The sequence below is a fragment of the Phocoena sinus genome, chromosome 10 (genome assembly GCF_008692025.1).
Source record: "Phocoena sinus isolate mPhoSin1 chromosome 10, mPhoSin1.pri, whole genome shotgun sequence".
Classification (NCBI taxonomy): Eukaryota; Metazoa; Chordata; class Mammalia; order Artiodactyla; family Phocoenidae; genus Phocoena; species Phocoena sinus.
In genome coordinates, this window is record NC_045772.1 from 98,575,906 (window position 1) to 98,590,614 (window position 14,709).

A 14,709-nucleotide genomic window follows, 5' to 3' on the forward strand; every position below is an offset into this window, starting at 1 on the left:
CCACTGCAGCCAAGAGTCAACGGCCCTGCACACCTGCTACCCCTGGGGACTTACAGGATGCACAGCTCAGGAAAGCTCCACTCCGAATTATAAACTTCTTTAAAAAAAAAAGTGAGATTGGTTGGTGGAGGTGTGGGAGGTACAGATCGATAAACTTCACACTGAGAATCCTTATTCAAAAGCTGTGTCCCCGGTTCCTCCATCCCCACCCCCATGCTTCCCCAGCAGGTCTGACCTAAGTCTCTGACTTTACTCTGAATGGAACCAGCACAGGCCTGTTCTTTTCACCCAAAGTGAACCCTCTGTGAAATCACTCCCACAGCCTGGGACACACAGCGTCGTCTTATCTCCCCCGAGCTGTAGTGGTGGAGGCCAGGAGAGGGTTTCCAGTAAGAAGCGTGTTAGCGGAAAAGAGGCGGGGGAAGACGTAGGGAAGGAAACGGGACTTGAGGCTGCAGCCACTGGTCATTCTCTGTCCTCTGCTGTCAGGCTCTTCTGTGACCTTCCCTTACCCAGGGTCCCCAGCGAAGGCATCTGCAGGGCTTTAGCCCTCTTTCTTCTGCAGCATAAACTTTGTTCTGGCACCAAAGGAGAGACCGCAGAGGCATGGATTCTGTGATATTACAGAAGCCCCTGTATTTCATTGGGGAATGTATAATGAGGGTTTTATTTATATATTTGGGTTTCCTTCTGAGTACCTCTTATAATAGTGACCTATAATATTAAATTATTAAAAAAAACAGTCCTATGTATGATATTAAATATTAGATTAGAGGCATCTGTAGAATCTGTAATTAAAAAACTAAATAATAAAGATCAGAGAGGAAATAGATAAAATAGAGATTTAAAAAACAATAGAAAAAAATCAACAAAACCAAGAACTGGTTCTTTGAAAGGATAAACAAGATTGACAAGCCTCTGGCCAGGCTCACCAAGAAAAGAGACAGAACCCAAATCAACAATATAAGAAATGAAAAAGGAGACGTAACAACCGATACCACAGATGACAAAACACCATAAGGGAATACCGTGAACAATTATATGTCAACAAATTCGACAACCTAGAAGAAATGGACGAGTTTCTAGAAACACACAGCCCACCAAATTGAATCAGGAAGGGATAGATCATTTGAACAGATGGATCACTGGGAGTGAAGTAGAACCTGTAATGTAAAAAACTAAATAATACAGATCAGAGGGGAGATAAATAATAAAATAGAGATTAAAGGCGTCTGCCTTGCTAGAGCTGATCCCTCATCCACTGTGGACATTATAAGCAAGGCAGTGGGAGAGAAACAAGGCCATCAGCAGAGAATGTAAACACTGCCAGTCACTGTCTACAGGTGGGCAACTCCCAGTCGATCAGGTCAAGTGTAGCAGGTGACTAAACAAACAATGCAGGAGGGGGTTGGAGGACAAGACAGTGTGCAACCCTCAGAGAAACCCTCAGACTAAGGCATCCGGGAGGGACTTCAGAAACTGTTTCATTCACCATCCGCCACCTCCCCAGTTTACAGATGGGGAAACAGGTCAGAGGGAGGACATGGTCCCTCAGTTTGCACGCACAGATTTCAAAAGAAACGGGTTCCCTTTGACGGGGAAGCTGATACACATGACGGGGGCGGGTAAGGGATCTGCTCGTGTCTTATCTGAAGGAACGAAAGGTAACTAGTGTACGCAGGCAGGTAGATGCTGTTCTGGCACATTTCATTTCCCTGACCCTGGAATGAATTGTTCCGGGTAGTGATTTTGACACTGAATCAGGCCAATGCCGTGGCTGAGTTTTGTTCTCGTTCTTTTGAATATACTTTCCTTTTCAGAGCAGTTATAAGTTAACAAAAACGAGCAGACAGCAGAGTCCCCATATACCCCCTTTCCCACCCTATACACAGTTTCCTCTGCTACCGGCATCTTGCATTAAGTGGTACGTTTGTCTCAGTCGATGAACCAACAGTGATGCGTGATGATTAACAAAGGTCCAGAGTTTACGTGAGGGTCCACGGTGTGTCGTGAGTTCTGTGGGTTTTGACAAATGCACCATATTGCGTTTCCATCATCAAGGTCTCCTACAGAACAGTTTCACTGCCCTAAAATGGCCCTGCACTCCAGCTCTTGGCTGTGGGTGTCCTCCCAGTGCACAGTTCCCCTCACTGTCTCAGACGGTGGCCAAGTACCGCCAGCCACAGACAACAGGGTGCAGTGCGTGCACGGCACACTCCCAGGGCTGGTCCTGCCACTAAAGCATTTGCTCCCAAGAGATGCTCTTGTCCCAGGAAGACCTCCATCTCCTGCTTCTCCTCACCTCCAGCCACTCCCCCTTCCATGTTCTCACGACAGCTCCCTCTCGGTCACCGTCTAGCAGAGCCCCTCCCGCCAAGTTCATTTCTGTTATATTTGAGATTCCACATATAAGTGATATCATACGATATTTGTCTTTCTCCGTCTGACTTACTTCACTTAGTATGAGAATCTCTAGGTCCATCCACGTTGCTGCTCATGACATTATTTCATTCTTTTGTGTGGCTGAGTAGTATTCCATTGTATATATGTACCTCTTCGTCTTTATCCATTCATTCAAATGTAGACGGACATTTGGGTTGCTTCCATGTCCTGGCTATTGTAAATAGTGCTGCTATGCACATAGGGGGGCATGTATCTTTTTGAATTGTAGTTTTCTCTGGATATATGCCCAGGAGTGGGATTGCAGGATCATATGGCAGCTCTGTTTTTAGTTTCTTGAGGAATCTCCATACTGTCCTCCCTAGTGGCTGTATCAATTTACATTCCCACCAGCAGTGCAAGAGGGTTCGCTTTTCTCCACACCCTCTCCAGCATTTATTATTTGTAGACTTTTTAATGATGGCCATTCTGACCCGGGTGAGGTGATACCTCATTGTAGTTTTGAGTAGTGAAGTTCTTGAAGTGACCTGCTAGCACTCCTCACAGGACTGTCAGAGCATCAGATGGGATACTGGGTGTGTGTATGCATCGTAGGTTGGGAAGAGCCAGACAGAAGCAATCGGTCTTCTGCCCAGAGCATCGTCAGCACCTCGAAGAACAGGACTGTGCTTTTTCATTCTTAGGCTTCCCTAAAGACTTTCTGCAAAGCACTAGCCATAGAATAGACTTTCCATAAACAGTTACGTGTGGGTTGATTGGATGCATTAGAGGAAGAGAGAATAGGATTGGATATTAGGAATGGAGCTTTAATCGTCAGGAGAAGAAGACACAGGGTGGCATTTTCAGGAAGGCTGTAGCTCTTCCCCTATGACCCTTCATCCTGGAGGCTTAGACATCCATCTGCCTGACGCCAGGGATTGGATGGGCAAGATGCCAGGGAAACCACTGCTTAAATGATGGAGCCAGAATCATAAAGAGGTGCGAATAGGGAGCAGAAACCTCCATCTGCAGACGGAGCCTTTAGACAGGGTCCAACAAAGCAAAGAAAACTGTGGTCCATCCTGAGACCACCGCCCCATTCCCTGGTCTTTCTTTTACCAAGATTCCTTGAAATTTTTTTCATCATAGTTTAACAACAGTCAAAACAACATTTTTTTTTGAAAATTGTTGAAAACCTTCACATGGAGAGAATACAACCTTGGGAGAGAATTCTCTGCACCTTCTCAGAGAGGATTCTGAGAAGTCAGGGGATGAGGGGAAGGAACGAGCTTGTGGGAATACAGATTTGTCTAGTCCCCAGGCCATATTCAGAGCCTCTATTCTATGACTGTACAGGCAGGGTCTGGACCGGAAGTCCTGCACAGAGCTCCCGGGGCAAATTCTCCCAACGCCAGGGCAGGTGTCCCCCACCTGCTGCATCCCAGGCAGCCACGTGGGATCCATGGACAGAGATATCCAAAACCCACAAGCCACCGGTCTTGTCCTGAGCTTCCTGTTCCCATCTGGTACCAGGGTTTCACACCTGGTTCCCAAGGTCACAGGCTGCCAGATCCTCCGACCCGTGCAGTGACAGTTGATGCCCTCGAGGGGCCAAGAAAAGGAGCACACTTACCCTGGGCTCTGTCATCCTCGCCCTCGGAAGCTTCTGAGGAGATGACACAACTACAAGGCTCCGAGCACTGTACGGACTTAGCATTCCGTGCTAGGACTCCCCAGAAAAGCCCATGTACGTCTTAGGCTGGAATCCTGGAAGGGGATGGACAGTGAGATGTGGCTTGGTCCCTGTGTATTGACCCCAGTGCACAGGAAGGGTGCAAAACCTGTTCCTTGGTAAGAACTGTAGAGTCGGGCTTAGGGGTTACAATCTCTCGGGGAGCTTTGGAAACAAGTGCAAAGAGTCTCACCTTCATTCAGCAGGGCGAAGGATGGTCCTGGGGGAGTTATGGTTGTTCTCTCGGGCAGCCAGGTTGGGAGCCCCCCGCAGGAAGTCTAGCCAGGAGCTGGAAGGTCTGCCATCCCTGCTACTGGGCAAATCCGTACCTCCAAGCTCAATGGTTCCTTATCTCAGGTGGGAAGAATTACTCTGAGATGCTTGCACCTTCCTTCACTCTCACCAAGTGGGGGATCCTTCCTCTCCCCGAGATCAGCCTACTCCCCTGGGCAGTCCTCTGCCTTCAGATGCACCTGCCAGGCATTCAGGGCTGGTGGGGAGTCTTTGGAAGTGACGTAGGCCGGCACATCAGTTCTGTCTCCTAACAGGACACACGGAAGTGGCCAGGGAGGTTCCACCTCCAACCAGTCTGGGACCAGAGCGCATGACCGCATCCTTCTCTCAAGACACCTGCCCTGCCTCCTGCAGCACCTTGGCAGCTGCTGGGAAACCCCTTCTCTGACCCACCCTGCAAGTCTCCCTCAAGCCCCTTTGCCCCCAAGTCCCCCTTGACCACCGTGTCCACCACTGAGGTCTGTCCGTCCTCTGGATGCTCTGGTATGTCGCACCCGTCCTGGTCACCCGACGCCTCTCACGTGGTGGTGCCTTGTATGGAACAAGGTCTTCTCCGCTCACTTGCATCGTGGGCCCCTTGAGGATAAGTTTGCTCTGCTTTGTATCCTGTGGTGAACACACGTACGAACCATTCTGTGACTGTTACTAAAGAAAGCTGTCTCACACATAGCACTGAAGTGTCCTAAATCTTCTCTCTAACCTGGGGGGACCAGCACCCTGTGTCTTAGAGACACATCCTGGGTCCAGGCAAGGAGCACTGTGCCCCTTTTCTCCTGGACCTGTCTCTCCTGCTCTTGTGGCTTCAGCCCCAACACGGGGACGGCTCAGGACACCCGGATTCAAATCCAACCTCTCCCGGTATGAGCTGCACGTCTTCGGGTGCGTTATTTAAACTGTCTACCTCGGCCTCCTAATCTATACGGAGGAAGTACCTGTACCTCTCCAAAGGGTTATTATGAAAAGCGAATGAGTTACTACAAGTAAAGCACAGCATAAATTCCGTAAGTGCCAGGTGTCTCTGAGATCGTCGGAGGAGCAGTGGAGGGACCCGGAAGACCCTGTCCCGGCTCTCCTGTTTATTTGTTTTGTGACTCTGGACGTGTGAACCCCAAGAGCTCCATTTCTTCGTGTCGAAACTTAAAATATGGATGACACCTCGGGAGTCTACCTCACAGAGTGGCAGCGAGGTTCAGATGAGCTCATACACGTGAAAATGCTTTGTAAACGATAAAAACACGTTATGGGCAGGATAACAAATGCCACTCCTTTGTGCCTGTGTCTGTGTGACCACCCTTCCCGTGGTGCCTTCTGCGTTAGCTGGGAGCGCCTGGGGCGGGGATCACATCGCTCCCCTCTGCCAGCAGCCCCGATCTCTAGCCTGCCGTCCGCACATGGTCTGCACTCAGTAGAGGGGACGTGGGAGGCGCAACAGTCCCCTCGCAGGTATGTTTTTCTAGAAGGCGTGCAGTGGCTTGCCCCCCAGGGGTGGCCCGTGATAGGACTGTCGCCCCACACGAGAGGGCACATCTAGTCCCAGGAGCCAGGCCCCCCACAGACACTAAACGTGGGGACGCCTGGCCTGCGGCTCTGCTCCCGGGACCCTCCCGGGCTCCGGTCCCTGGGCTTAGCCAGCAGACGTCATCTTCATGAGGTTTCTGAATTCACCTCCACGCTATTGGAGAGACCACAATACCAGTGGGGTCGCCCTCGGCAGTTCAAATCAGGGAAACCGAGCGATCAGACCTCGGCATTCCGTAAAGGAGCAGGGACTCTGAGGCCTTTCTCCTTTCTTCCCGTCTCAAAACCCTCCCCAGGTTGCAACTTTGCTTTTGTGCCTCTGACTCGGTCTCCCACATCTTCACGAAGAGGGGGTCTCAGAGGACGCCACTGCCTGGTATTGACCTGGATTCCTTCTGTATCCCTCAAAACACCCACTTAGGGCTGTGCATAGACAAAGCTCTGGGTGCTTAGTTCCGGATTGGAATTAAAAAGACTGAGAAAAACAAAATGAGTGACTTGATGGGAGATTAGTTGCACAGGCATCTGTTGACTGCACGAGTGAAGCTGGATTTTTTCGGAACCACTGGCTGCCTTCGCATTTCCTGGTGGAAGTGGGGCAGGTCAGCAGACAACCCAGTGTTGTAGATAACTTTTGCCCACACATCATTCACTTTTGGGAGCGTTGGCTTGAAATTGAGGGGTGTGTGTGTGTGTGTGTGTGTGTGTGTGTGTGTGTGTGTGTGTGTGTCTGGAACCGACGTGCCTTCCGTGAGCCTCAGAGATCCCTGTATTCTCTTCAAATGGGCTGATTACAACACAGAGGATGTGGACGGTGGAGTTTTTCCTGTTTGATGTCACACTGCTACCCTTTAAAAGTCCGAGGGAAAAAAAGGAGGGAATGCAGCCTAGGAGCCTCAGGCCAGAAACCAGCAAGGAAGAGGAGAAACAGTCCAGGGAGGCCAGGGGCAGAGCCAGGGTCGGGTTTCAGACTCCACACCAGCCAGAGAGCCGCGATGCTGGGGGCCCGCCTGGGCCTCTGGGTCTGCACCCTGGGCTGTGCGGTCCACGCCTATCCCAACACCTCCCCGCTGCTGGGCTCCAGCTGGGGCGGCCTGACCCACCTGTACACGGCCACGGCCAGGAACAGCTACCACCTGCAGATCCACAGGGACGGCCACGTGGATGGCTCACCCCAGCAGACCATCTACAGTAAGTTGGGGCTCCGTCTAGGCTGGGAAGAGGGGGGACTGATCTGTGCCTCCACCTGCAGGGACTTGGGGAGGCCTTGGCTGGACCAGAGGGCTAATCCAGCCTCCTAGCTTCTCGCCCAGGATCCGTGAGTGCATGTGTGTGTGTGCGCGCGTTTAAACCTTGGGAGAAGATTCTGCCACCTCCCCAATTACTGTGTATTGGTTTCTCCCAACCAGAATCATTTCCATCTTAACTAAAGTCCATCTTCCCACAATAGCAGCCACTTTCTCTGTGCCCTGTCCAAAGAGTCAAAAAAACGTACAAAAGACAGGCAAGGAGGCTGGGAGCCAAAGAAGTCAGATCGGTCAGTAGACGCTGAGTTTTGGCTCATGAACTTTGGACTGGGTTAACGGTAGAGGTTGTGAAGATTTCTGTACCAGACCAGGGCTTGGAATAGATAAACCCAGAGGCTCTTTCCAACTCAGAGCTTCTAGTATGCTGGCCTTATAAAAGTTCTCAGGGAAAATGTATTAAAGACTAGACTGTCCAGGAATCCTGTCTTGATGAGTCTGACCCAGTGCATCCATCCATCCGTCCATCCAACAAGCTTACTAGGGGCTTCAGTGGAACCCAGGATGCTATGAGCTGGGGAGTCTTCTCTGTGGAGCTGAAAGGTCCACTTATTAGCAAATTAATCTGGTTGGGAACTCACTGAAAACATGAGACAACCGGAATGTTTTTAAAGATTAGGTTTGTGGAAAGTTGGACCACAGTCCACAATAGTCAATCAATTAGCTGTGTTTCTGATGTCCCCAGAAGGAATAATGGGGTGGGGGGGATGACAGATACTGAAAAAGACAAGGTCTTCTATTTTAGGAAAACCTGTAAAAATTAAGGATCCAGAAAAATGCCAAATGATTCAAAACAGATCCAATCAGAGAAAGGAAAGAGTAAGCACAGTCTCTGTTTAATTAAAGACAATTTCTTATAGGAATAATGACTGGCCCTTTATTGGTGCACTAAATTATTCTGTAATTTTGCTGTGGCCTTGCTATACGCAAGACATTCATTCTGCTAAGAGTCAAAGGACCTTAAACCTGGTAGTGAGAGAGATGCATGTGCAAAGCCAAGAGTTCAGACCTCTTCAGGTGCCCAGTGGATGGTGACAGGGGGTGAAAGAAAGGAGGAAGTTCTCCCCAAATACCATACAGGTTCCAGAACTTAGGGGCACACAGTGGATTCAGGAGTCAACATCCTGGAAGCCAAGTTTGAGTCCCATGGCAAAAATTCTGAAATAAATCTGGATACAGTTGATGCATCCAAAGTATTGCCCGTTTTATTCAATGGATATTTAGCAGAACCTACAACGTGTCTGACGTCGTGAAAAGCTCTGTGGCTTCAAAGGAAGACCAGCCCTTCACGCACCTCCAGGTTTCCAACCTTCGTGTCTCCCAGCTCATGATCAGCTTTGAGGAAACACAGTTTTGCCCTCTCGTGGAAGGCCGCCCTCACTTCAAGATGAGAGATGATTTAAAACGCAGGACGGTAGATTATGGTAAATTATTTTGATTCCCCTACATGGAAAGGGCTGCAGACAATTAGAGAATGCTTATAAAATTTCTCTATAATCACAGAATCCTTTTGATGAAAGGAAGCCCCCGAAGACACGGCCTGGTGGGGGGAGAGGGAGGGCTGTGAGCGGTGCCCGGAGTGGGTAGGGCTCAGCCCCCTGAGTTTGCAGCATGAATCATAGAATTTTCCCTCTTATATCCACCGACCTCAGGCCCCGAGAAGGCACAGAGCGCTAGCTGGAATGAATTAAAATGACTGAGAGGAAGCAAAGTGAATTGAACTGATTTCAGACTTTTTTTTTTTTTACAGAAATGTGATTTTGTTTTGTCATATAAGGAACCTACTAAGCCTTGTGTCTCTGGCAATTAAGGAACCTGGGGAGGGACTGAGTCAGGGGCGGGAGAGAGACACTTCTGCTAGTTTATATAACATTTATACTATTCAGATCAGTTATCATGAGCATTATATATATAGATAGACAGACAGATATACACACTAAGATAAAAAGTTACCCAAAAAGGAAAGAAGAAACACGGATGCCTGTAGCTCCATAGGACAACTAAGTAACAGGCTGGAGAAGGATTTGTAATGACCTCCCCAATGAACGCAAAGCAACGGTTTTACATTGATGGAAAGGTGTGGAGTGTTTCTTCCCCTCCTAATTAATTACAGATTTCCAGTGAAATGTGGTTCACTTGATTACTGTGCTTTACTGAATTCTTGATTAGTAGTTGAGTGCTCAGCCCATCTTTGGTTTGCTGATCGCTGTAAAATTATCTGCCTACAAGATTCTATATCCTCGTGACTTGCAGCTGGTGTCAGGGAGTGTGTCTCCAATGTCTGTCTCCTTCCTACTATAAACAAGGCTACCCTCCCACTCTCCATGAGCCCCACTTTGTGGCAACAGCAGCAAAGAGATGCTTATTACCCCTGGTTAATATTACTCCCTGGCTTCACTTTACTTCACTTTAATATTACTTCACTTTAATATTCACTTTACTTCACTTTAATATTACTTCACTTTAATATTTAATATTCACTTTACTTCACTTTAATATTACTTCACTTTCTTGAAGCCGAACTATCCTTGGGCTCTCTAACCCTTCAAAACGTTATCTTTCTTTTGGGGAGCTCAAAGTCCTTTACATCCATCATCTGATTTATCATTTATTGACCATGAGACTAGAATAGGGCAGATAATTTTCTACTTTTATAGCAGAGATTGAGGCAAAGTGGTAATAGTAACAACCACCGGCATTTAGAAAGTGGGTTTATAGCAGATAAAAATATTATCTCCTTACACCCCGAAGAAGACCAAATGAAGTAAATGATTCTACTCCATATGAGAAAACAGAGGTTCAAGGACTCAGATAACTGGCTTGTGGTCACATAGGCGGTAACTGACCTAGGGGAGACCTGGACCCGGGTCCCCTGCTTCTTCTGTATCACGTGCACAGACACGAAAGGAAATGTCCTTTACACCTGCCGGGCTCCAACAGGTGTGGTCCCAGCGGCCAGTGGTTCGTGCCTTCTTTCTGCCAAATGCTGCCCTTGGGTTGGTGCAGACCTGCCTCAGTCACCTGCACAGGGAGGACAACTGGCTCTTCCATTTGCTGGACTTTTGCACCGGCTCCTGTGCGTTTGATTCAAGCCTGTGCGTCCTCACGGCAGCAGCTCCCGGTGCCCCTGAAGGCTGTCTTCTGTCCTCAACAGCCCTGGAGACAACGCACACTGCTCACAGGGACCCAGGCATCGGCTGGCAGCTGGCAGGGTGTGGGCTTATCGTCAGGGGCAGGCCAGCCATCCTCCACAGGGCCTTCCACCTGCTAAATGTTTTCAAGGCACTTTTTTACAGCATCATCCCATTTGATCCTAGTTGCAACCCCGGGAAGCAGGCAGGAGAGCTGTGATTCTTCTCTCTTCCCAGCTGAGGACTCTGAGGCTTGAGCGATGAGTTGCCCAATGCTACAGAGTTAGTACAGGGCATAACAGGGACCAGAATCTTAGCGCCCCAGTTCCGGGCTCCTGGCTCAGCACCTCTCTGCTGACGCCCTCGGGGGTACCGTGACCTGGGGGCCTCACGGCCGTGGCCTGGATTTCAGCCCTTGATTCCATCTTCTGAGGTTTGTCGTGATGTCAGCTGGAGATGAGCTCCAGGGTTGTGGGCAGAAGATGTTAGGGTCACTCCCCTGAGTTTCCTGAGTTTGAATCTTGCCTTGGTTTCCTCATGATTTAAATTGGGAGGCTGCTACTTCCAATACTAATACTGGTGACGTTAACAACATAGCTGGTTTTGTGGGGGGGGGATTATTTTCTTATTTATTTATTTAGTTATTTTTGGCCGCGACCCATGGCATGTGCGATCTTAGTTGCCCGACCAGGGACTGAACCTTCACCCCCTGCAGTGGAAGTGCAGAGTCTTAACCACTGGACCACCAGCAAAGTCCCATAGCAGCTATTTTGAGAGTTTAAAAATGTGTCAGATACTCAGAGTGCAACATCTCAAAAACAGTTACGAAGTGTAATTTTTTTTTCCCCCAAGTAGACTGAAAATTCATCAGGCTGGAAACAATTTCTTACATGTTCCTTATGTCTCTCTCAGGCCTTCTCTCAACATCAGCCATAGATCTGAGACTCACAGGCAGACCCCGTTATGGAGCATTTAATATCCTCTGCACCTCCCATGCCCCACCCCACTTCCAGAAGCTTCCCTCAAGCCTAATCCTTAGCCAAACTTGGAAACCGATGACCTCTCCTCTTTGGCCCTCTGCCTGGGCTTGTTCCCAGCCTCACGGCCTCTGCCCCACATCATTCTGACTTCTCTGTGCTCAGCTAGTGTCTAGTACTGCCTGCTGCTTTTGGAGGGCTCTGTACTGAGCCTCCATGGGGTAGATCTGGGCTATGAGTCACCCCATGAGGCACCATCACTTACTGGGCACAGATGCCTGGCGTTTCCACCCTCTCCAGGCTACATTTCTAGAAGACTCGACCCCCTGCCTGGGCTACCTGCCTGGGAACCATGAGGCCAAATGAGATGTGTGGGGAAATTCTGTGGTCGGCAAAGGGAAGAGGCCCCAAGACCTAAAGAGATGATGCTAGTAGAAAATGTCAGGTAATTAAACAGCATCTGGGGAGGACATCTTGCTGAATTGGCACTCATATCACACCTTTTATGGTCTCATTGTACCCTTGCTACAAAACAGAAACTTTAACTACTCACTGGTACTCGTTAGAATTGCACATCCCCATGGGGGTGGGGGGGTCACACTTAAAACTGTTGTCAGTTCCTCAGGGTGTAGGTAGTGTGAATGAGTTTCAGGCCTTCGTCCAGGGCTAGTTTTTGAGAGGGGCTGCACCTGGGGTCACCACCAAGTGAGAAAAGGACCAGGAATAGCGATGAAGAAGCAAGAAGTAATTCCTTGCATCCCAGGATCTACTCGACATGGAAAGATAAACCATCTGCTTCTAAGTGGCTCACCCTAGGGAGGCACTAGACATGTGAACTTATTAAAGCAAGTGAGGAGATACATGCTCTGAGAGAGGCGAGTCGGAGCGGCTGAGAAGAAAGAACAGGTCATTTTGATTAGGGAGATTAGGAAAGTCTCCATAAAATAGTGACATCCGAGCCTGGCCTTGAAGCGTGAGTGACCTCGATAAGCAGAGGGGGGAGGAGAAGATCCATCCGAATACTTGTTCTTGACACATGAAGGGTGCTGACTGCTGTATCACTGACTCCTGCACGGCTCCCTGGGTGGAGGGTCAAGCTGGATGCTTGAAAGACGTCTGGGCGTAGATTTAAAAATCACAAAAGCAGAAGGCTTGGGAGGATGTGACCACCACCACAGACATTAAGAAGTATAAGCCAGGCAAAGGGGAAAATAAAGAGAGTCCAAGCACAGAGAGAAACGTGTTGGTACAGGTGGAAGCAAGCTGGGAGTTCAGGGCGCTCCTTACAGGCAGGAGGAGACGCAGGAGGAAGGTGGGGAGGGGAGAGGGGCGGGGGAGGGGCGGTCAGAAGAAAGAGGCTGAACAAGGACCAGAGGAGGCTTCTGTGAAATCATCACCACCCTTTAGATCAATCAAGGGAGGGTCCTTGGAGGTAGGGGCTGGATGTGAAGCCAGGTTTTGACTTGAATGATTTTCTCCATAGGTGCCCTGATGATCAGATCTGAGGATGCAGGATTCGTGGTGATAACAGGGGTGGTGAGCCGGAGATATCTCTGCATGGACTTCAGAGGCAACATTTTTGGATCTGTGAGTTTCTTTTTGTGCTGGGTAATTCTTTGCAAATAATTATCTCATTGCTCTGGCAAAATGTAGAATTTTATAGCTTAAAGATTCCACTTGCACATTACCTGGGTGATGTTTTCACTGAGTACTTTTTTCCATCTAAGTATCCAACGCTCAGGCTTATACAGCTGAGGTCTGAACCCAGGCCATCTGGCTTTGGAGCATCTGGGCTCTCAGTCCCTAGTCCTACCTGCCCTTTGGTCCCCATTTTTTAACTAGCACAGCACCTTGTCTGCAGCCCAGGTCCTCAAGTCACATACGTTCGTGTCGGAAAGTCCATTAGAAAGAAAGGGTGAGAGGCCACTGGGGTCTCATGATCTTGTTACTAGACATCCTTGACCTTGGGCAAGTCCCCTATTTCTCTCAACTTCAGTTTCCTCACCTGGAAAAAGTCAAGTGGGATGGACCATGTGCCCTGTGGGGCTCCCCCAAATCAAGATCTGTAACGAACTCCCTCGGCCCCAGCTGTGATGGCTGGTCTTTTGGACTGGTGAGCAAGGGCTTTCCCAAACTACAGGACGCAGCATATCCCAAAGTACGGCGGGGGCGGGGGGGGCCTGGACAGAAGCAGGGCTGTGCATCTCAGAAGCTCCTCCCACCAGAAATTCCAAGAGAGCAATTACTTCCTGTTTTACTTACTGCTGTGTCCCAGCACCCACCATAGTATCTGGCCCAGAGTACATAAGTATCTGTTGAACAAATACAGATAAATAAGTACATAAATACCTGCTGACCGCATACAGGCATATGCAGAGTCCTCATCTGTAAGATACTTACTTCGTGGACTTCTGAGGATTAAAGGACATCCTACGTAAAGGCCCTAGCAGGCACTTAGCAAAACGCAGCACCAGTTAGTGGCAGAGTGAGGGCTCACGTAGGTCACCTGGTGATGAAGTTCATGTCCCTTAATTCCCAAACTCTGTTCTGCCTCCGAGGGGGAGTCTCCTTACTTATGTGCGGCCCTACAAACCCCAGCCCACCTTTGTCCAGGTGAGGAGACAGACCGAAGCCACCTCTGAGCCAAAAACAAAAGGCAGAGAGAGGGCAGGCCTCTCCGTCCAGCCCGGCCCCGGGCAGCCAAGTGCCGCCGGCGGGTCCCCAGGCGGCGCCGCGAGCTCCCCAAGCCTGTCCCCACCTGCCAGTCGTAACCGCAGTTTGGAAATGAGTGGAAATCACTTTTGCTCAGCAGGGCACGACGGGGTTAAAGGCAAGGCCCGAGGAGAGTGGGTGGGAGGATTGGGGTCCCGGGATGGAGCTGGTCCCATCCAGCCCTCCGAGGACTTCGGCCTCACCCGGTCGCCCCGTCCCGCTTTCAGCATCACTTCAGCCCCGAGAGCTGCAGGTTCCGGCAGCGGACGCTGGAGAACGGCTACGACGTGTACCACTCGCCGCAGCACCGCTTCCTCGTCAGCCTGGGTCGGGCCAAGCGGGCCTTCCTGCCGGGCACCAACCCGCCCCCGTACGCGCAGTTCCTGTCGCGCAGGAACGAGATCCCGCTGCTGCACTTCGCCACCGCGCGGCCCCGGCGCCACACGCGCAGCGCGCACGACGGCGGGGACCCGCTGAGCGTGCTCAAGCCGCGCGCCCGCGCCACGCCCGCGCCCGCCTCCTGCTCGCAAGAGCGGCCCAGCGCCGAGGACAGCGGCCCTGCGGCCAGCGACCCGCTGGGGGTGCTCCGCGGCCACCGGCTGGACGCGCGCGCCGGGCCGGGGGGCGCCGAGCGCTGCCGGCCTTTCCCCAGCTTCGCTTAG

The 14,709-nt window shown here is 50.3% G+C and overlaps 1 protein-coding gene across 1 annotated transcript; it reads left to right on the top strand.

Annotated features, from left to right (window-relative positions):
* Positions 1 to 6,918: 6,918 nt before the first annotated feature.
* Positions 6,919 to 14,709, top strand: FGF23 (fibroblast growth factor 23). The gene is made up of 3 exons (XM_032646989.1): positions 6,919 to 7,114; positions 12,819 to 12,922; positions 14,275 to 14,709. The coding sequence occupies exons 1-3, from the start codon at positions 6,919 to 6,921 to the stop codon at positions 14,707 to 14,709; spliced, it is 735 nt and encodes a 244-aa protein (XP_032502880.1).